Source organism: Corvus cornix, chromosome 5 (assembly GCF_000738735.6).
Source record: "Corvus cornix cornix isolate S_Up_H32 chromosome 5, ASM73873v5, whole genome shotgun sequence".
Classification (NCBI taxonomy): Eukaryota; Metazoa; Chordata; class Aves; order Passeriformes; family Corvidae; genus Corvus; species Corvus cornix.
This window is the reverse complement of record NC_046335.1, coordinates 47420070-47442304: the sequence shown is the minus strand read 5'-3', so window position 1 is coordinate 47442304 and position 22235 is coordinate 47420070. Positions and strand designations below refer to the sequence as shown.

At 53.2% G+C, this 22235-nt stretch overlaps 2 protein-coding genes across 4 annotated transcripts; one reads left to right on the top strand and one right to left on the bottom strand.

Moving 5' to 3' along the window:
* Positions 1–1179: 1179 nt before the first annotated feature.
* Positions 1180–6121, bottom strand: SYT8 (synaptotagmin 8). The gene is made up of 9 exons (XM_010397573.4): positions 5941–6121; positions 4319–4441; positions 3797–3954; positions 3556–3651; positions 3155–3322; positions 2753–2920; positions 2440–2557; positions 1913–2046; positions 1180–1824 (listed from the first exon to the last, which is right to left on the bottom strand). Exons 2-9 carry the CDS (start codon positions 4422–4424, stop codon positions 1591–1593), a joined length of 1182 nt encoding a protein of 393 aa, XP_010395875.3. The 5' UTR covers positions 4425–4441; positions 5941–6121; the 3' UTR covers positions 1180–1590.
* On the top strand, positions 5154–15768 carry LOC104688024 (cytosolic 5'-nucleotidase 1A-like). 3 transcript variants are annotated; one of them, XM_019285497.2, is made up of 9 exons: positions 5154–5239; positions 8061–8482; positions 9811–9869; positions 10540–10707; positions 11073–11202; positions 11716–11838; positions 12917–13095; positions 13630–13971; positions 15502–15768. In XM_019285497.2, the coding sequence occupies exons 3-8, from the start codon at positions 9825–9827 to the stop codon at positions 13930–13932; spliced, it is 948 nt and encodes a 315-aa protein (XP_019141042.1). In that variant the 5' UTR covers positions 5154–5239; positions 8061–8482; positions 9811–9824; the 3' UTR covers positions 13933–13971; positions 15502–15768. The 3 variants fall into 3 exon arrangements, with proteins under 3 accessions (XP_019141042.1, XP_010395692.1, XP_010395767.1); XM_010397390.3 differs by lacking the exon at positions 15502–15768 and having other exon boundaries at positions 13630–14387; XM_010397465.3 differs by lacking the exons at positions 8061–8482; positions 15502–15768 and having other exon boundaries at positions 5156–5239; positions 13630–14387.
* The last annotated feature ends 6467 nt before the right edge of the window (positions 15769–22235 follow it).

Genomic DNA, 22235 nt, shown 5'->3' with positions numbered 1-22235 from the left:
GACTGATTTCCTCCTCCATCTCATTAGCGGCTGCCAGCAGATGCTGTTTCCCCAGCAGAAGCCACACTTCGCTTGTTACAGTCATCTCAAAACCACCCTGTCATTTCTCCCCTCCTCATGGCCACAACGAAGCCTGGAGAATATTTATCAAGAGGCAGACACAGCAGCAGCTTTTTATGGTTAAGCTCAGGTCATTAATCTCTATTGAGACTTTTCATAATCTTCCTCAGCTTCATGTTTGTTTAACTCTTGGATAGTCGCTCTGTGGAGCTCTGGGTAATCACAGATTAATTGCTTTTTAATATTAATAGCTTTCCATTAATGTGCCAGGCTCTCTCCCCTCCAGAGCCCAGGCAATAGCTATTAGCACTGTGCCTGCAGCTCCCTGTGGTGAAAAGGACTTTGTCTTTGGGGCCAAAATTCTACAGTATGAGCCGAGACCTTGCGTTCTGTGGCTGCTTTGTAGCAGAAGTATTTTAGAGCAGAAGCAATTCCCTCCTCCTCTAGCCCAATGCCAGGAGCTTCCTCCTGCAGATGGCTCAGAGAAGCTGTTCTGGAGCCACCCCAAACTGCAGCGTACTCAGGGGCATGTAGGGGCACCACTCCAATGCCCTCATCTTTCTAGGAGTGATCTTTACTTACGTAGCCCCACACCAAGGCCCCACAAAGCAGGGTGGGACAGGACACGTGGCCACAAAAACCTCCCAGATCAAACATGAAACCTGCTCAGAAGTGATGTGAGGGCTGCAAGCCAGCCTTTACCACGGTGGTGTGATCACAGTGTGAAAGCAAGAGCCTCAGCCCCTCTACCCTGGCAGGACCTCCACATGCCAGAGGTGCAAAGCTTGCTGTGCCACTCCTGTAGGACCATGTGAGGTGAATGGAACTGACACTGTGCATCTTCATCTCTGTGGTCCATGGGGATGGTCACTGGTGAGTCCCAGAGCTTGAGTCATCTCAGTGTGCACAAATCATCATGGGCTGAGAACAGGCTAAGTGTGAAGCCACATTGCTTCCCATTTAGCCTCTAGCCAGGACACAGAGCACACTTTGTAGAGGCACTAAAGAGCTACTCCTGTGTCTCCAACACCTTCCTCATCCACCTGTATTCCTTTTGTCAAGCCTCTTACATGCTTCAATACCTTGGTCTTGTTTAAAAGCCTTCACAGGACACATAAAGCCTTTCCAAGAACACACTTCTTGCCAAGTTATTCACAACCAAAGAAACTTCCTACCCATGCCACCGGCACATTGACCCTCTGCTTTATAAATACCAATGGACGCTGGTTTTGGATGAGCCTGAAGCTCTGTGTATTTGCCCCCCAGCCCACGAGCAGTTGGGATGAGCTGGCTCTTGCGCCCATGCCATTCCCTCTAGTACCCTCTCCTCCATGTCCAGCCTTGCCCTGTCCCAGATGTTACACAGGGCATGAGCTGCACCAGCAGCCAGATCATCTCTTGGCCAGAAGCAGTCCCGGTCCCCTCTCTGCTGACAATGAGCTGGGACCAACATGTCTAGAACTTGCGAGCAGAAGCCACTCACTCCTCCACAAGCCCACCATCCTGCTCTCTGGGTGGAGGAGACCCCCACTATCTGGAGTGCAGGGGCAGCTTGAGGTGGGACTTCAGTTCCAGGGCTTTGTCGACCACCTCTGGGGGCTGCAGGATGTGCCACTGGGCGAGGGGCCGGCGTGGGTTGGACAGCATGTCGGACCAGTGCCGCAGCTGGTTGCCCGTGGCTCGGCAGCCCAGGAAGAGTTTGCCAATGGGCTCATTCTTGGTCACTTTGTCATGATCCCAGACGGAGATGACCACATCCACATTCTAGGGGGGACATAAGAAAGAGAGTCAGTGGGAAGGGGGTTGTTGCAGTCTGGACCTGCTCAGCCCTGGGCACTTCAGGGAAACCCACCTGGATCTGACTGAAAGGCACCTCAAAAACAAACACCTCATTGAAGTAGGGGCTTAAGGTGTTTTTCTTCACACTTGTCTTTTTTTTCTTCCATTTCTTCCTGTTCAGTATGAGATGCACCTTGACAAAAGGATCTGAAGAGAGAGAGGACACACCTGGCACAAATGACAGTTTTTGACTGAAGAACTCAGCCACAAAACAGCTTTCCTGAGCCATTCCCAAGGAGATCAGGGCAGCCCACTTGTCACTCCTCATGGTGAGACAGCCACCTCAGAGCTCACCTCCTCCTGCCAAGCTCCCTGTACGATCCAGCCATGACATCTCCTCCTGGGAGATACCTCCAGCACTGCCCAAAGCTGGAGTATCTGTGCTGAGGGAGGCTGGGAGTCAGCCAAGGGCTGGGTATGGTGGTGGCAGCAGGAAGCAGGTCTTAGCACCAAGAGCTTTCAAGGCTTTGCAGCTCTTGGTGCCACCACTGGGGCCTGGGCAGGAGTAGGAAAGTCTGAGCACAAGCAACCCCAACAGACCTGAGAGTCCATGAGAATCCATCCGCTTCAGTTGCTTGGCTTCCAGGATCAGCACCGTCAGCTTGCCAGTGCTGGGGACGTAGCGCAGTGAGAAGCAGATCTCACCCAGATGTTCCTCCTGAGATGGAGAGATGCCAGCAATTAGTACCAGGCAGGAGTCAGCTCACCTGAGGCTGGAGCACCAGGCTGGCCCCAGATTTCCTGAGCCTCCCCCACTCTCATGCTTGCCCCTAAGGGCTTGCTTCTTGGGGTGGTGGCAAGCCAAGCAACAGCACATCCCTCCCAGCAGAGCTTCACACCCACTAGGACCAACCTCCACTTTACTGGCCACTGCCAGGTCACTCCACTGCTCGATGACATGCTGCAGGTCGATGCTGGCCAGGGGCAGCCTGACCTCACCAATGATGTCATGCTTGGCAAAGCGGTTGAAGTCATAGATCTGCATCACCAGCGTGGATTCAGACACCTCAGCCTGGGGTACCTGCAGGGAAGGACCCAAAATCCCAGACTCACTACTCAGTGGGAGCCCTGCCTCATGGGATGGAGTGGCAGATACAACAACAGGTACGTTGTACAAACTGTACATACTCTCTCACATTTTCCAATCCTGGTTGTACAGGCATCTCCCTGTCTGGAGAGGTTTTTGCTCAGGGAGCACTGTCTATGCAATACTCTTGATGGGAGCAAAAAAACATCATTGGCTATAGTTTTGTACCTGGAAAGTGAAGCTCTCATTGAAGATGGGGTTCAGAGTCTTGCGGTAAACCTTGGTCTCATATCTCTTTTTCACATCAGACGTTAGGTAGACGATCACATATGGATCAGATGTGCCTCCGCTGTCCATGGCCTTCAGCTCAACTGCCTGCTTCACACCAACTTTCAGCTGGAGAGGAGTGAGGCACAAGGTCACTGGGTGGAGGAGGATGGGCTCAGGCAGCTGGGGGCTCAGTGGGAAGTGAGTGCAACAGTGAGGAACGCCTTTACACCAAGCAGGCATGAGAGCTGGTGGGCTGCACGCAGGTGGGAGAGGGTATGCCCACCTCAGTGGGCAGCCAAGAGGGACCACACAAGAGCACAGCTGTTTCCCTGCTGTGCCATGGCCATGAGCATCCCCACCTCCTGTTTGCGGAAGTTGTACTCCAGGGAGTACTGCAGCTTTCCTCGCCACTTCTGCTCTACTCCCCGCTCCAGGTCCTCCATCTCAGGCTGGACCTGCAGCAGAGAGCAACACTACCCTCAGGATGCACTCAGCCATGTCCCTGCCATGCCGTGCTCCCACCAACCCTGGGGCTGGGCAGTGCAGCAGCAAACCTATCAGGGAGGAGGGAGGTGGGATTGAGGGGAAGGCAGGACGCACAAGGCTGGTTGTGGTGGAGTTGCTGACGGCACACAAGCCGATTCTCTCCTTCTTCTTGTGCTTCTTCTTGCTACAGCAGCACTTGACAATGCAGATGAGGAAGAGAAGGAGGAGAACGGCCCCTGCTACAGCCACGGTGATGAGCGCCCATTTGGGTACTGGTGCGATGTTCAGGGAGCAGAGTTGGATAGAAGAGTTAAAACCAAGCAAATCATTTAGAGCACATTTAAACCCCTTCCTGGTGCTTCAGCATTAAGGAGTTGTACTTTCAAAATTGCCCCTAGAATTCTGGACAGACCCCATGCAGGGAGACTGAGGCTGAAGACCATTCCCCAAATAGGTAGCAAAGATACCCTCTGCTCCTGAAGCAGCATGGTACCACTCTGCAGTATTCCCACCCTGATGGAGCCCACTAGAAAATGGAATTTGAAGGGAGGGTGAAGTGAATACACAGCCTCAGAGTCCAGCAGCTCCATCAGATAATGCTGCCTGAGAGAGCAGGGCAAGAGACGCTGTACTCACATGGGATCCAGCTAAGCCAGCTGTCCAGGGAGCCCGGCCAAGCTGTGGTGGTGATGCTGGTGTGTGGGGAGGCCGTAGTCCTGCCTTTCCTGGCTGCCACTGCCATGGCTAATCTGGGGTGACCTGGGAACACAGGTAAAATTAACAGGGTGGAGATTTCCTTTAGGGTAGCATGTGTGCTGACCGTGGCCCCAGGCTTTAATGAGAGCAAACACAATTAAAATATAGAGCCCAGGGTAAGCGATTAGAGCTTGGCCACATTGACAATGAGATGTGAAATGGAGCGGGAGGGAGCCACTGGCAGGGAGGGCTCCACGCCAGCAGGCCCCTCCCATACAGCCTTCTCCTTCATATCCTTGCAAATCTGCTTACTGAAAGGGGAAAGACTGGGGTGGTCGAGGGCGTTTTGAACAGAGGAATCACCTGTCTGCAGGGGACAAAACCAAGAGCTGTTGTGTGCTGGCTCCTCCCTTGGCCAAGCAGCTTGAGCTGAAGAGTTTGCTCAGCTCCAGGAAACCCCCATCATCAGCTAAAACCCCTTTTTGGCTATTTTCCCTCTTGTCGCAGGGCTGAGGAACAGGAAGGTTTGCTCCTGGGCTTGCAGCAGGGCTGGTGCCCTCGTTGCCGGTGGCAGTGCTGCCACAGGCTGGGGTCACAGCGGCTCGGAAACTTTCCGTGAGCCTGGCCTGAGCACATGGCAACGCTGACACAGCCTAAGGGAGGGCTTCAAATTTAAAGCAGGATGCTTTTACAGCATTGCTTTCCCCATGGCAAGGCTCTTATTCTAGCATGAACGCTTCCTCATAGCCAAATTCCTTTCGCGTCAGCCGGGGAGGTGTGCCCGGAGCCGTGCTGCGCGGTGAGCGGGTCTGCAGCCACCACGGCACGGCTGGCACCCAGCCCCGGTACCCGGGCTGCCAGGTATGTGCCTCTGCTGCCCCAGCCTCCTGCTCCGCGTCCCAGGGGGTCCCTGCTCAAGCAGCCAACTCCGCCTCGCTCTGCCTGCGCTCTGCCCACGCTCTGCCCATCCCAAGGTGCTCCTTGCATGGGGATCTTCCCGGGGAGGAGGAAACCACGTCTGCACTTCCCCTGGCTGAGCCCGCGAAGCCAGCAAGAACCCTTTCTTTTTCCAGCAGTGTGCTTTGCTGCATGTGGGCATAGGGCTGGAGCCATCCCTGCGGCGGCATGGCTGGAACAATGCGGTGCAGGTTAAATGACTTATCCAGGGCCACCTGGGACGTCTGTGTCATTGGACACCCGAAGCTCAGGTATTTAAGAGGTGCCAGGCTGCAGCTTTGGAGTGAAGGGTGGACAGGACAGTACAGGCGAGCAGGCACCCATTCAACACAGAATTAAGGGTGTCAGTACCTTTTGCTTGTGTCACATTAGTTTAACACTGACCCTGGTTTAAAAAAAACTCTTTATCCCAACCCTGAAGAATGAACCGAGCCACCGTTTTGGGAACGATGGGGACAGCCCTGCTGCGGTGCAGAACAGGAGGCATAGTCTCAGTGGGCAGTCTGCAGGGAGCATCGAGCATCCATGCTCCTGGAAAAGGGGCAGGGAGAACCCTGATTCTTGCTCCCACCCTGTGCTGACTGGATTCCCGAATCCCGACTTACCGACAAGTATCCTTCCCAGTGTCAGTCTCCCTTCCCTGCTGTGCAGGCTCCAGTTAAGCCACCACGTGTGGCAGGGGCATGTTGTGGGCTGAGATGGGACCCACCGGGCACGGAGCTGAGAGTGCAGACGGGATGGTGGCTGCACTGCACAGCCGAAACAGGAAAGTCTGCTTTGCCAGCCCAGGAACCGGGTGGCCCCAGCAGCTCCGCCGGCCCCACCTCGCTGCTGACCCAAGCGGTGCTCATGCAGGCGAAAAGCCAGCGGGGAACTCCCTGCTGGACCAGGAAGCAAAACCTGCCCTCCTACCTGCAAGAAGCTGGAGGGCATTGCTGCCCAGCTCCGTGCACTGGGAAATTCACTTCTCCAAGTTATCCCTGCAGCGATACTGGGCTGGACTGTGTGGCTGCAGGCACTTAGCACAAGGGAATGGACACTTGCAAGGGGATGGGTGCATGACTGCATCCATCACTGGCGAGCTCTGCACTTGGGGAGCCCAGCTCCTTGGCCCACAGGGCATGCACTGTGTGAGGGCCTGTGAAATGTGTGTGTGGATGAATGGGAATGCCCCGCTCCAACCCAGCAGGGAGGACAGACAGGACAAGACAATACTGCTTGAGTGGTTTCATCCTCCAGCACCAAGAGAAGCACCAGGCACACAGCCAGGAGCAATTTCACAGGCTTCCACTGCATTAAATTTATGCTTGTAAACTTTTTCCCTTGCTGCCAGTTCAGCAAAGTCTGCCCCAAACCTGCCTTATCACCACGTAAATTCGGGGTGGTGTCAGAAGCAGGGAACAATGCTGCAAAACTGCCAGTGCCTAATGGCTGACGTAGTCATGGGAGGAGATGCCGTGGAAACCAGACCTGTCCCAGCTCTGGGCCACCAGTCCTTCCAGATTTTCACATGGCCACCAAGGCATTGCCACAGTGGGTGCCTAGCCATGGGAGAGGGGCTAGGGCTGCCCCTCAGCCACCCAAAACACAGCCCCACTCTCAAGGGCCTTGCACTCCTGCTGCTCAGAGAAGCACCATCTCCAGGAGCAGGAGAGGCAGGAATGATGCTGCAGGAATGATGCTGCAGTAAACCTCCAAGGGAACTTTTTGCTCTAAACTGGAAGTCCCAAAGGATGCATGGGAAAAACACATTATGGGGATGGGGGAATAGGGAATACTAAAATTCCAGGGAATTTTAATTCCAGAGAAAGGGTGTCTGCATATGCACACTAAAAGCTAAGCACATAAGTAGCCTTTTCAATGGGTGTTTGCTAGAGACAGCTAAAAGAGAAGAGATTTAGATCTTAGGAAGAAATTCTTTATTCAGAGGGTAATGACACACTGGAACAGGTTGCCCAGAGAAGTTGTGGCCCCATCCCTGGAAGAGCTGAAGGCCAGGTTGGATGGGGCCCTGAACAAGCTGATCTGGTGCATGGCATCCCTGCCCATGGTGGAAGGGGTTGGAACTAGATGATCTTTAAGGACCCTTCCAACTAAAACCATTCTATGATTCTATGATCTCAGTGAGACCAAGCTGCACAGGACTCTATGGGCCTCCCTTATTTTGGGAGGAGATGTGGTGATCCTGGTGACAGCCTGGTGTCATGTAGGGGGACAACTGCTTGGCCTTAGTGGAGGTGAGCTTGGTCTCCTTTGGCAAGAGCCAGGCTGGGCAGGCTGCAGCAGTGGACCACTTCCAGCAGTGGGGAAAGGGAAAAGCTGCAGGATGATGTTCTGTGTCAGCCCCCCTCCTGTCATCCTCTCCCCCTGTCATAGGTTAGACCAAACCACTACACCCCCCCACACCCCTGACGGTCGCACTCTTGGAGAGAAAAGGGGTGCTGAAATATGCCAAGACCATGAGCCCCACAGGGCTGAGTGCCACACAGCCTACCCAGAAAAGTAAAATCCTAACCCCAAAATCAACCTTGCTCAGGACAGCGTGTGAGAGATGGCTTTCAGAAAAGAAGGGGAAAGAGACCCAAAGCCATTACGGTAAAATTGCAAATGCGCTGCACCCAGCCACGCTCTGCACCTGCCTTTGCTCCCCGAATCCCTGCACATGCTGCGACTCACTCTGGACCGGGTACCCTTATTTTTTCCGGTCAAAAATACAACCATTCAGGGGCTGGGAACTGAGAGGACCTCGAGAGGCATGCTATAAACACTCCGGCTGCAGAAATAAGACATCGCGGGAGCGCTTGTGGACAGTGATCAGCCACTGAGCACAAGCTCCCAGGGAGCTCCGGATGCACGAACAGCGCCGAGTCCCCTCGCCAGGGTGACCGCGGCGGTGTCCCAAGCCAGGGCCAGGCGACCATAATCCTGTGTAATGCACGCTGGGAAATGCAGTCTGGCCCGGGCACGACGCCAACCAGCTGGCTGCCTACAAATCCCAGCACGCCGGGAAGCGGAGCTGCGCCCCATCCCGGCTCCTGCCTGCTTCCTGCAGCGCGGGCAGGGGGAAATATAAACAGCGGCGCCTTGGGCAGAGTTGGGATGCTGCTGCTGGACAGGCTGTGACGGGAAGCAGAGGCAGCGCTCGGGGTGAGTTTGGGCTTTTCTCTCCAGCAGAACCCTGTCTGTGGGCAGGGGGTAACATCTGCTCCCTGCTAAGCAGCCGTAGGAAGAGCTGCGGGGACCGGCAGCACCCGGCTGGAATGTTTTCCTGCGGTCTCGCAGCGAGACGCGTGCCTGTGCAGATCCGTGTGTCTGTATGCGAACAGCACTGCGGCTTATTGGGCAGGGGGATGGGAGGGAGAACTCGGGCTTGGTTTTGCAGCGCTCGGAAGAGCGAAGCAGAAATTAGAGGTGCATTCTCCGACCAGGAAGGGCTGCTCAGCTCCTTTGCCTCCTTGCATTTAATTTTGACTTTCAGAAAATACTTGGCTGAGATGCTGGCAGAAGAAAGCTTCTGTCCGCTCAGCTGGGCGGGTGTTTGCCACCCTCTGCCCTGCTCTCTGGGAGGAGACCCCTTCCCAGCATGGGCCATGGGGTGGAGGAAGCAGAGGGATGCTCAGCATCTCCTGGCTTTCCAGGCACCCCTGGCTGGGAGAGTAGCTCTGCTGCAGGACTTTCCACTCCTCGGGCAGTCGGGGAGTGCACATGCAAGCACTGAGCCCCCCATGGCAAGGCTGTGGCTCTCAGGGCTGGCCAAGTGTGCTGCCTACTGGCCCAGGCACCACTTTGCTGTCCCTGACAATAAACATTAATTAAATAAAACTGGGGCAAAAGACAGGTCTCTGTGGAGACCCTGACTTGTCCTTTACACTGCATGTTGGTTTTGAGCTCTGCTTGCACAGCCCCCCAGCACAGCAATCAGGTAGGGCTCACAGGGCTGTGGAGGGGCAGACCAGTGCCATCGCGGGGGTCTCACCCTGTATCCAAGCCCTCACCACACATCTCTACTTACTCTGGCCTTTTACAGCTGCAAATGAGCTGCTGATGCAGTGAACTCCTTCATTTGTAGATACAAATTCACCATTCAAGCAAATGTAGCAAAAAAGGCAACAAGGATGTGAACTAGAAACCTACCTGTAAGATCTAACCTATTTTGGCTTTTAAAGACAGCCTTAGTTTGCATGGAAAAGAGCTCCACAACAACTTTCAGCAGTTCCACACAGAGAAAAATACTCTGAGAAAAACAAACGTAAAAATAAAGCAGTGATCTGTGTTTGAAAAGCCACTTTTCCATCACATTTAATTGGAACTATTAGAACAGTTTTTCTCGGAGCAAAGCTGCTGTCAGCAGAAATAGGTTCATTTGGGCTGCTGTACTTGGCGTGTAGGATGTTTCCTGTCTCCTTTCCACTCTTCCCCTCTCTAGATTGACTATATTATAATCTGTCAGTTTAATTTTATATTTTCTCTTAAAGGCTGAGATTTGAAGATGGCAAAGCCGGAAAGCACAGTCATAAACACCAATGTAAAACAGGTAAAAGGCTGTTCATTACAAAACACACATCCTGTATTTCCAAACCAGGTTTTGAAATGCCACTGCAGGAGAGAACACACCACAGCCCAGAACTGTGGTGGCCTGAATTGCTCATGCCTGGGTTTCAGCAGAAGTGGCCTGTTCCAGGGCTGCTGGGCACCTGGTCCCAGTGAGGTCCATGTGATTTCCCAGTTGCATGGACAGGGCAGGTACATTTGCTCACACTTAAATTTTGGAGCAGCCAGGGAGAAAGCAGCAGCTTCTCTACACACAGAGAGACTTTATCTGACTGTCCAGAACAGACACAAACGAAGGGTAAAACAACCAGTACGTGCAGAGAAACCCAGCAGTACCCAGCTCAGCACGAACAGATGATTGTGGCTGTGCTGTGCCCACAAACAACAAAATTATGAAGCAATCCCCTCTGTGTGAGCTGTCCTTGGAGCATGTGGCACTTATCAGACAGGTTAGGGTTTCACAACTGCCAGCCCCATCCTTGGTGGCCTGAAAATGAAGACTGGGTGTGGTACCTCTGGCATCAGGAACTGTGACACGGGGTGATACCTCCAGCACCCAACCCCACCACTCTGGTTGGTGCCCCCTGCTCACCCCACCTCCATGAGCTCCTTCTCTAATGTCCCCTGACTCCTCTTTCCTCCCTGTCCTGCAGAAGGATCCCAGCACAGCACTGGTCATTGCTGTGACCACCAGAGCCATTTTCAGTCTGGAGGAGGAGCACAAGCTCTACCTGGAGAAGGGCAAGGAGGAGTACACAAGGCACCAGCAGGCCAACCAGGACAAGCCCCTGCCACCAGGCACAGCGTTTGCCTTCATCCAGGTGAGTACCACACCTGGCTAGGGGCACATGCAGACACTCACAGCATGGGGTGAAAGTTCCGCTTTCCCAGCTTTAAGTCTCAACTTCAGTCACAGGGTGCAGTTAGGCCTAGGTGCAGTTAGGCCTTGCAGGGCATCGAGACCTGTGCTCCTGACCAGACTATCTCCCCCCTGGTGAGGTATCCTGCTCTCTGCCCTCCTGATGATGGCTTTTGCAGGATGGTTGCTCTGTCTGTCTCTCCATAACATGCCAGCAGTGCCATAGCTGACAGATGCAGCACAAACCACTAACCTTAACTACAAAAGAGCTCCTGCAAAGCCACTGCAGTCATGCCTCTTTAAAAGAGTCCCATCTTCTCCTCACAGGCAGTGCAGTATGTGAACAAGAAGATCCTGGAGAACAACCCAGCAGAGAGGGACCTCTTTGACATCCTGGTGCTCTCCAACAACAGCCCAGAGAGCGGCACGCGCATCATCAACAGCGCCAAGCACTATGGTAAGGGGGACCCATCCCCGGTGATGCCTGATTCCCCTGGGAGGCTGCAGAGCAGATCAGGCACCACAGTGGATCATCAGTGGCAAACAGAGAGCCAGGGGATACAAGGGGAAGGGGGGAAGGGGTTCTCCTGGAGCCCGGCTCCCTTCAGCCACGTCCTTCAGACCAGGAAGTCTGGCAGCATTTTGCAACGGCCCAGGCATGTTCAGGCAGCTACTGAAAATAAAAACAGTTCTTTGAAAAAAACACCCTAAATCCCAGAGTGCTGTCATGAGGAATGCTCATTTAAGGGAGGGATGGAGGGAATATTTAACTGCACTCTGCAGTTTTATAGGAGCAACAACAGATCAAGAAGATGCAGCAAGGACACAGGCAGGTTCCCCATACACCAGTGGAAAATGCATTGCTCTGAGCTCTTGCTCTCGCAAAGCACACCAAGACCCCCGGAGGGTGTCAGGGGCTGTGAGGAGGATATTGCTCCATAAGACTTCACTCACATCCCTTGTCCTGAAGGCCTGGAGATCTCCAAGTTCTGCTTCGTCAGTGATGAGGACTCCACACAGTACCTGAAGTCCCACGGCGTCAAGCTGTTCCTCTCAGCTGACAGGACAGATGTCTGCAATGCCCTCCGGAGAGGTGAGTTCTCCCCTCCATCCACGTCCCCAAACCCACCACACTTTTTCCAAGCAGCTCAGTACCAAGAGACAGCACCAGAACCTGTGATTTCACAGGGACAAGGGGTAAATGCCACATTGATTACTAGTACAATCCTGAACAGTTCAGTCTCCTCTTCTGTCCTTACCAGTAGCCTGCAAACACACCAGGGTTGCTCAGATGCCCTCACAAGTCACTGAGTGCATTATGCATCATTCTGGACGTAGCTCTGCCATGGGCTGGTCATTCCCTGCCTGGCATTTAAGCATTTCTAACCAAAGATGCAATTCCATTCATCAATGAGAGTTTATCAGTGATTCCCAGGACTTTGTGATGATGCCACAGAGATTTGCTGTCTTGGTACATGCAGAGTTACTGTGTGTTCAGTGATAGATATAAGCACATGCCTGACCTCAGTTGGAGGGAGTGCAGTCTCCCCATCTTGTCTAATGGGGTTAATCACCTTCTTATTAATTTACTTGGGTATGAGCACATCAGCTGGCCACTGTCCTTCAAGGTCAGGAGCAAGCCATCTGCAGTCTGGACTTTCCTTCACTACACAGCACATTCCTGGAACCTCCTTGAGAGAATCATTGCCCTGACAAGTGTCTCCCATCTGGGAGCCTGGGTCCACATATGAGGGTGGGCAGGGAACAGCTTGTAGGAAGAGACTGTAATTAAGCCAATTACCGCAATCAATGGAGATGCCAGCCCATATTATTCACACCACAGAGTGCTAAATCTGGGCATTAAAGATTGAGGCTTGGCAGGGTGAGCAGGCACCAGGAGGAGGGCTGCTCATGCCTTGACAACCACCCACCATCTCTTACCACACCTCAGTATCTCCCCAGACCTCGGTTTCCAATCAGCAGCACTTTCTCAGGGGATGACAAAGCCGTGGAAAGGCTGGGCTGATTCCCCCAGAAAGCTCCCTGGCTTGGAGGCCCTGGCATGGCGATGTGGGACAGGGCCACAGCAGATGTGTAGGGAGCAGCTGGCCATGCATGAGCTGCCCCAGGGAGGGGTGTCCCTCCTGACCCCACCTTGCTCTGTCTCACAGGGGTCTCAGCAGCGCTCGTCTTCCAGCAGGAGGTGCAGGCCCCCAGCACTCCACTGCGCGTGGTGTTTGATGGGGATGCCGTGCTCTTCTCCGACGAGACGGACCAGATCTTCCAGGAGCAGGGGCTGGAGGGGGCACTGCAGTACGAGCGGGCGATGGAGGCCATCCCCATAGGAGACGTGAGCATGCCACCTTGCTTTCATGGGCACCCACAGGCTCTGCAATCTCTCCCGTTAGGGCTTTGCCATGAGCGGTCAAAAAAGCACAAATCCTTGCAGATTCCCTATGCATCCACTACTCAGTCCCTGGTGTGGGCCTGATTTGGAGTCTCACTGGAAATGGAACTGCTATCTCCTGTAAGTGACCATCAGCTCCTAAATATCTAGGATTGTAGTTACTCCCAACATCACCTTTTGTAGGCTGTGACCTCTTGCTGTCTAAGTTCCTGCAGGACTCAGACCCAGAGGCACTGCTTGCTGGGATATACCTTGCTGGTCACTTTGGGATTAGGATGAGCACCTTAAGGCTCACCTTCCTCCCAGGGACCCCAGTGCACAGCACCAGTCCCAGCACTGCCCAGTCCTGCAGCCCACAGGCATTGTGTGTTCTGCACAGCCCTGACAAACCGTGGAAGAAGAACAAGTGGCTTGTACAGGCAGAGTAGGTGTTTCCTTATTTCCCACACACTCCCAACTGTCTTGCTGTGCTTCTAGGGTCCCCTGAAGGCTTTTGCCATGCACCTTGGGAAGATGCGTAAGAAGTTCGGCCAGGAAAAATCCCCCATCCGCACCTACCTGGTGACAGCCCGCAGCGGCCGGGACATGGGCATCCGGGCCATCAAGACACTTCGGGAATGGGGTCTGCCCATCGACGAGGCTTTCTTCATGGATGGGGCTCCCAAGGGCCCCATCCTCGCCCAGATCCAGCCTCACATTTTCTTTGATGATGGACTTCATAACATCCAAGGGGCTCAAAATGTGGGGGTACCCTCTGCCTGGGTCCCCTCCTGCTGTTGATGGGCTGCAGGCCGGCAGTCCTCCCTCCCAGCAGCACAGGTAAAACTTCTGGTGGAGAAGGAAAGACCTCCTAACATGCAGCAAGCAAATCTCAGGGAAAGGGGATGAGAGCATGGACTCCCATGCAAAGCTTGATGTGTATTTCTGCTCCTGATAAGAGGTCCTCTGCATCTTAGGATAAAGCCAAAAGACAGCTGCTCTGGGACAGAAGGACACCTTTGCTGTGACACTGAGGACTACAGCTATGCCATGTAGGACCTGGGGACTTCTCTCAAAGAAATAAGTGAAGCTAATGCCACCCACACAAGCTGAAGGAAGCAAGAAAAAAATGCTAGTTTTGGCTGTGCTCAGACAGTCTCCAAGATGGAGCAGCACAGGAAGGACATCAGCCTGTTGAGCCAAGTCCAGGGGAGGGCAACCAAGATGATTAAAGGGATGGAGCAACTCTCCTGTGAGGAGGGGCTGAGAGAATTGTCATTGTTCAGCCTGGACAAGAGAAGGGCTCAGGGTGACCTAACTGCAGCCTTCCAGGACCTGAAGGGAGCCTACAGGAAAGATGGAGAGGGACGGTTTACAAGAGCATGTAGTGACAGGACAAGGGAGAATGGCTTCCAACTGAATGAAGGCAGGTTTAGATCAGATATTTGGAAGAAATTCTTTACTGTGAGGGTGATGAGGCACTGGAATAGATTGCGCAGGGAAGCTGTGGATGCCCCATCCCTGGGAGTGTTAAATCAGGTTGGATGGAGCTCTGAGTAACCTGGTCTAGTGAAAGGTGTCCCTGCTCACACCAGGGTGGCTGGAACTGGATGATCTTTAAGGTCTCTTCCAACCCAAACCATTTTATGATTCTATGATTTATTCCCAAGATCTCTGCCTAAAGGGAGCACTCAAGACCCTGCCTCACCAGACACACTCAGCCTGGTTTCCTGAGGAGACTGATGTGCTAGTGAGTGCTTCAGGTAGCTCCAGCCAAACTCAGAAGAGGGAGAAAGACTTCAAAACTGTAAAGGACCTACAAACCTTTTAGAAGGTTTGAAGAAAGCCAGCCCAAGCTATTCCTCCTCATAAAACAGATTATAGCACAAGACAGCTTTCTTTAGGCATGCACACTGCTCACAGAGTGCTTTTGGGAGATAGACCTGTAGCACACTCAGCTCCTGGAGCCACAAGACAGGGACAAGGCTACAACCCAGCACTGAGGTCCGTCCAGGAGATGGAACAGCTCTAATGTCCCACCAGGAGAGGGCACTGGAGATGGGCTGTCTGCAGCGCAAGCCATGGAGGGGCCGGGGCTGCAGACAGCACTGCAGGGGCTGGGGCAGGACTGGGTGCTGCGGCCAACCTTAAATGGATCTCCAGGCACATGGGTGGAGGGCATGGGTGGGGGTCTCAGGAACAACTGCTCCTTGCACATGGGGTATGTGGGTGTGCTAGGTTCCCTGCCTGACATCACACCCCCCCCCCCCCGTACAGGGATGCCTTTCCTTTGGCAGTTTGGACTCCGTTCCTAATTTTCCTGGGGACCAAGCAACTTGCAAGTTTCATTTGCAGGTTTTCTTTCCCCAGGGCTGGATGGGAGTTGCCACTAGAGGCTACTGTGCTGCCTGGGGACAGGGCACCTCAAATCCCTGCCCACTGTCCGGAAACGCCTCATAAAAAAACTGGCCGCACAGGCGGCAGCGGGATTATGGACAAGGAGATAAAGATGATGCTGGCTTCATTTTTTAAATCTCAGTGTAATAAGAAAATAATTATTTTTAAAGGCTTCACAAGTGTTGCTCTCACCAAAGCTTTTTTCCCCACAATAAATAAATAACCGAGTATCCCAGTGTGCATGCTTGTTCCTCCTGCCTGTGTCTAGCAGTGTGGGAGGAAGGGTGGGATAACTCAGTGCTCCTTTACACACATTCATTTATTTATCAGGTGTTAGACATGTTCATCAAAATGGCTTAAATACACAAGAAATCTTCAGTGGGCTTTGGATTAGGCCCCTGAATGTCATCTTGTATCTGTGTCCCCAAGCTCACTCCTGCTACCTTGGGCATGGGGACTCTGCACATCTTGCCTCAGCAAGGGGAGCTGCTGGCCCTGCCATGCCACTGGCAGAGGTCCTGTCCCTGCCATTGTGGCAACCATGTGGGTCCAAACTCGAGGCTGCTAGGGCAGGACAGGGATGCCCATGTGCACAGATATGATGGTAATCCACCTCCAAGGAAGCAAAGCCTGGCAGGGTCTTGGCACCAGCAGTCTGGCCCCTGGCCCTTTTGCTCAGTACAGATGCTGAAATTAGATGTTTTGAGGTAGCAACATCAACAACATCAGCCACTCATCATTCACTAATAATGCTAAGCAGCCGTCAGCTGAACAAACATTAATTACAGGATGCTCCAAACATGCCCAGTAAGCAGGTGCAGACATTCATCCCACTTTCATGCAGGTCAGATACCACCAGGCTCAGCAGTATGATCCAAGTGCCCACCCACAGCCCTGCCCACCAGGCACAGCCCCCTGCTTCTGTGGCAACTGGTGCTGGGGACATGGACCCAGTGCTGGGGGTGACCATGCTCCTGGGCATCCACCACTCCAACCCATTTCATTTGCTGATGCCTGGACAGGGCCAGCAGGAGCTTGGTCACCGCCTTGGGCGAGAGGAAATCAGCTGAGTCAAGAGTGGTGGGGACAGGCCCATGTGAGCTGCTGCAGCGCGTGGGATGCTGAGGCAGGAGGAAAGCGCCACATGCCTTCCTCCAGCACTGTCAGCACAATGGGGGATGACAGGGCAAAACATGCCCAAAATGGGAAAAAAGGAAGGAAACTCCGAGCTTGTGGGGTTGCATCATATAGGGCCAAGTACAGCTGCTTGAGGCCATGGTTCAAGCTTGTAGCATCAAAACTGCCCTTATTGCCCTGCTCCAATGATGTGCCATCAAAAACCGCCCTTTTCTGTCCTGCTCCAAAGATGGAGCATCAAAAACACCCTCTGTCAAGGACTGCTGCAGCTTCATGCCCTGCTGCAAGGACAAACTTGCTGTTTCTGTCTTAGAGGCCTCTGTAATAAGTTCATTAATGCTTGGGATGCTCCTCAGGTTTTGGCTTTCTGAGACATCTTAAGCTCCCTCCTTGAAGGGATTGCTGATGCGCCAGGCTCTCATGCTGCTGCTGCAGCCTGAAGAGGGTTTAGCTGTTGGGGCTGGTCGTGGCATGCTTCTCTGACACCCGTTTCAGGTTTTGCTGGCCAGGGCAAGGCAGGAGCAGGCCACACTGCCGTGTCACCACCACAGATAGGCTCCCTTTGAAGCCTGCTGAGTTTTGCACCTTTCCACTCCGGGAAAAGAAGTGCAAAGGGGTGCAAAGGGGGCTCTGAGGACCTGCACTTGATTCTGACCATTGCTTTCCAACAACCCCCCGTGACCCCAGCCAAAGCTGCCTGGTGTCTGGGTTCCCCTCTGAGACACCCTCCTGGTCCAGAGAAGGAGGTGGGCCCCTGCTCTGCTCAGCCACAGGCAGGCCAGCTCCCTCCTCTGCAGGGCCCAGTTCTGCCAGCAATGCCAAACAAGTAGCCCTTGTTTCGGGGTGGGGCGCGTGACCCCAGGGATCAGAGGCTGCAGCTGGTTGGCCCTGAGGAGTTGTGCGAGACCTTTGCCCAGGACCATGCCCTTAATCCCCGACTCACTGCACTAGTCAATTTAGGGTTGCAATGCTAAAAACAAAACAGCTCGGTGCTAAGCAAGAGAAAGGGTTTTATGAAATGGTGGTACTGCAGGGAGGGAAGATTGGCAGGTATTTATCTGCTAATAGAGATCTGCAGTGGCAGTGTCCGAGCTGTTCAGCTTCATTGACTCCTGGCTGCAGCGGGAGAGGATGCTGGAGGCTGCAGGACCTGGGCGCAGCTGCAGTGTCTGCCAAGGATGCTCCCACACCTCCCTAACCTACAAGCACCTTTGGTCACGAGCACTGAGCAAGGCATCTTTACATTTTTGACCATAACCCTAAGTCACCCTGGTGGCAGTGTACCTTGAGAAACACTCTGGAGTTCTCAGCCAGAGAAGCCGAGATGCCACGTCCCACGCTACAAAAAATTATTAACAGGCTGTTCTGCATGTAGAACGTCAGAGGGAGGGTGTGTGAAGCCACAGACTGTTTGCCAGTGTGCTTAAAACTGGTTTCAAGAGCTTAACCCCAGGCAGTCACACTGAAAATAGTGGCTGTGGTAGCAAGTGAAGATGGAGCTTAGCAGAAAGGTGACAATAAACTAGAATTCAGAGCCTTTGTGGAAATAGTGACACAGCAGAAACTGCCCTAGGAGGTCCAGGTCGACTCACCAAATCACCAGTGAGAGCTGGTTGCTCCCACTCCAAGAAAACACATTGCAACTTTTAAGCTGATCCTTGGGTTGCAATTGGGTGTTGACCCTCATCTTTCTGAGTCCATACTCCTCTCAGGATCAGAAGTCTCAATTGCTTCAGTGTTTTGTCACATGCAGGAGACATGATTGCATAAATGATGGTCCTCTTAGGGCAGTTTCTGCTGGAAACTAAAGGAAATAATTAAATGACATCTAGTGCTGGCAAAGAAAATTAAATGGATGGTGTGCTTGGATGTGGCTGGAGGCACTTCTCTGCATCATGATGGAAACCCCACCAGCATGCCAATACCCCCCCCCATCTGAAGCCAGGCTCACGTGGGGGACAGCAGCAGGAATTGCCCAAGGTGATGACAAGGTGAGTTGGGTCCCTGTATTCCCCATCACATCCTGGCGTGGGTGGGGATGAATCAATACCATCACTGCCACTTAGCACCCCATCCCATCAGCCGCAGGTCACGCTGCCTGCTGCCAGTGTCTGCCAGGATTGTTGTTGCCTGTCCCTGGCAATTTCAGCCTGCTGCAAAATAACTCAGGTGAGGCAAACAACACGAGATCCCTGCCCCGAGGAGCAGACAGTACCAGCAGCCAGGGAGGGGTAGGTGCCCTCCTCCCCAAGGTGGTTGCCAGGTGTGTCACCAGCCGTGGGGGAGGATGAGCCAGGGGATGATGAAGAACATCCAATGCCGAACAGGGTCAGGAGCGGGCAGGTGGTGTGGGGGCGTCAAGCATTTGGGCAGGGCCATGGAGTGCGTGGGACACAGGGACAGGAGATGTCGAGCTTGGCAGCAGCCCACTGAGGCAAGGTAGTGTGTAAGTAAACCCTAGTGAAGACACCAGAGCATCTTAAAGACCATAAGTATATTTGACTTACAAAAGCCTTTCTGGTTTTTTGGTTTTTTTTTTAATAGCTAGGGAAAAGATGGAAGAGCAAGATGTGATGGAGAAGTCCATTGGGGTGAAAACACTCCATGTTCAAAGGCTGCTGCAAATGGCCCTGATGAGGATGGAGCCATGCTCAGGTCTCCTGCGTGTTATGACATCCACTTGTGTCACGCAGCCACTGGTGAGCCACCCTCACCCGACACCAGGATCACAGTTTGCAGCATAAAGGACACCAAGGGAAAAAATACCACCTAGCCTTGGCCTTTTGCAGCTCCACTTAGCATTTCCCCAAGGTCACTGCAGCCCATGATGGCAGCCAGAACATGTTTAAGACAGCTGCAGGCCAGCTCTGCCTCCAAACCAGCCTCACCCAGCCAGCATGAATGGACTGGGGATTCCCACCACCCATGATGCCGAGGACATCTTCCCCAGTGCCCACAGAGCTGGGACAGGATGGCCAGGGCCTGCATGAATCACTTTGTTGTGCTTAGTGCAACCCCCCCTCTGCTCCCAGGTTTCCCACCACCCAGAGCTGCTACTAAACTACCTTTTTGGCTTGTTTTTGTGGGTGTTACCCTGAAAAAGGGTGTAGCTTGGGATGTGCCAGTGCCACTGCAAAACGCACCCTCACCTTGTAAATTGTACATCAGTTTAGGAAACGGTGTAGGGAGTGGGCGAGATCCTGGCACCATGCCGGGAAAAAGTTACCACTGCTTCACTTGGGATCTCAGGGAGGGTGAATCAGGCTCCACTAATGAGCTGCATCCAGCACCTTCACACCGGCACCAGCACCAGCGGAGGCAGGGTGTTTGAAACCAGACTTGCCCAGGCTTGTGCACCTGTAGTGTAGGCTCTGCTCAGCTCAGATGGAAGAATAATTTTCTCTTTTAGCAATGAGCTTCAAAATCAGAAATGCATTTTTTCTGAATTTTAAGATGTCCTCTAAAAATCCCACCCACAGCTGGGCAAAATAATAATTTGCATCTCTGAGCTGAAGCTTTCCTTGCCCTGTAGGTCATTGCAGTTCACGACACTGGTACCACTGTGATAAATAAATTTAGGAGAAAACGTTGAGGAAGGGGTGAAGGCAAACACACAGCCATGTGTAAGGACAAAGAGGCCACTGTAGCAACCCTGGCAGAGGGCTGCCAAACTGCAAATGGGAGACCTGCTAGAGCCCCCCTAAAATAAGGCATTTGAAACTGAACATGAGCCAGTGCGCCCAGGTGGCCAAGGAGACCAATGTCATCCTGGCCTGTATCAAAAATAGTGTGGCCAGCAGGGCTTGGGCAGCGTTTGTCCCTCTGTACTGGGCACTGGTGAGGCCACACCTCAAGTGCTGTGTCCAGTTCTGGGCCCCTCTCTGCAAAAAAGTCATTGAGGTGCTGGAGAATGTCCAGAGAATGCAACAGAGCTGGGAAAGGGTCTGGAGCACAAGTCCTATGAGGAGCAGCTGAAGGAAATGGGGGTGTTTAGCCTGGAGAAAAGGAGGCTCAGGGGAGACCTCATCGCTCTCTACAACTGCGTAAAATGGGACTGTAGTGAGGTGAGGGCTTCTTTTCCCAGGTAACAGATGACAGGATGAGAGAAAATGGCCTCAAGTTGTGCCAGGCAAGCTCTGGACTGGGTATTGGAAACATTTATTCCCTGCAAAGCTGATCAGGCATTGGAACGGACTGCCCAGGAAAATGGTGGAATCACCATCGCTGAAGGCATTTAAAAGTCATGCAAATGTGGCACTTAGGGACATGGCTTAGTGGTGGACTCCGCAGTGTTGACTTAATGGTTGGACTCGATGACCTTACAGGTCTTTTCCAACCTAAAGGATTCTATGTTTATAAACTAAGGTGCATCAGATCCCTGCTTGTGTGGCAAAAGGGCAGGTGGGACACCCTGGTGTCACTTGCAGAGGAGACCCCAATCTCCCAGAGCGGGAGCTGGGGTGCTCTTCCCAACTGGAGCTAGTGAAGCTGAGTCATTTGACCCCACCTTGGGAATCCTCTCAAGCAGGCACCGAGGTTGCGAAAGCATTGCCAGGCCCCAGGGGCGTGTCACCCCACACCCACAGCTGCGGCTGAAGGGGACAATGCTCTGGTTCACCCCTTTGAGCCACGGGGGATGCAGGGGGCTAGGGAGACAGACCAGCAAGGAAAGGGGTTCATCCACTGTGACAAAAACAGGAGTGAGGAGGGATAGGTCCTCCAGTGTGTCTCACACGTTCTCTAGATGCCTCAGCCACAGCACTCCCTGTTTGCTCCACAAACAAGGAAAAATGTGTAAAAAGCCCTGAGCCCAGGCTCGTGCCACTCTATCTTTTTAAGATAATATGGTGCAACTCTCATGGTCCAAGCCTATAAATACCCAGACGTGCTCCCAGCTCCTGGTTAAACATACCCACTGTACCTCTCAAGGCTTTAACATCAGGGCAAACATTCCACAGAGGTGCTAAGGGAGCCTGAATGCAGAAATCCTGGCTCCTTGCTGGAGCCACTGGCCCCCCAGCATGCAGGCACTGGCGTGTCAGCTCTAAAACCACTGGTGCCAAGGGATAGAGACGGATTCAAAACTCTTGGGATAAGACCCCCAGTCCCTTCCCATCCTGCAGGCACCCAGGAGAGGACCAGCATTGTAACATTCCCTGACACAGCCCCATTCTTCCTTTTTCCCAATAAACCATTGGGAACATGGGACATGTAAGTCACTTAGAACAGCCTTCTAAAAGCAGCAACCTTCTTGCACTGGTATGAGAGCAGTCTCAGATGAGGACACAAGCCTTGCTGCCATGAAGCTCAAGCAAAGGCTCATTCATAACAGCAAAGCTTGTTTGCCTTTAATCCCTTGGAATCAAAAAAACCCAGACACAGCCTGGGTCCAGAGTTCTTTACTCTGCTGAAGCACTTTGGTGTGCACTGTGTGATGGTACGTGACTAGCATGGCATGCTGTCCTCACCAGCCTATCCCTGCACACTGGAGCCCACTCCATAGCCACGGAATTCTGGCAGAGACTGGCCAGACTGGAAATGCTCAAGGAAGAGCTGCCTTAGGTGCCCCA

Excerpts from the sequence above, each read along its gene's own strand:
- SYT8 (XM_010397573.4), bottom strand. The coding sequence starts at position 4,424 with ATGGCAGTGGCAGCCAGGAAAGGCAGGACTACGGCCTCCCCACACACC. Across the intron at positions 3,955-4,318 it reads CTGGCTTAGCTGGATCCCAT|TACCCAAATGGGCGCTCATC; the intron begins GTGAGTACAGCG and ends ACATCGCACCAG. Across the intron at positions 3,652-3,796 it reads ACTCCACCACAACCAGCCTT|GTCCAGCCTGAGATGGAGGA; the intron begins GTGCGTCCTGCC and ends TCTCTGCTGCAG.
- LOC104688024 (XM_019285497.2), top strand. The coding sequence starts at position 9,825 with ATGGCAAAGCCGGAAAGCACAGTCATAAACACCAATGTAAAACAG. Across the intron at positions 10,708-11,072 it reads CAGCGTTTGCCTTCATCCAG|GCAGTGCAGTATGTGAACAA; the intron begins GTGAGTACCACA and ends TTCTCCTCACAG. Across the intron at positions 11,839-12,916 it reads CTGCAATGCCCTCCGGAGAG|GGGTCTCAGCAGCGCTCGTC; the intron begins GTGAGTTCTCCC and ends TCTGTCTCACAG.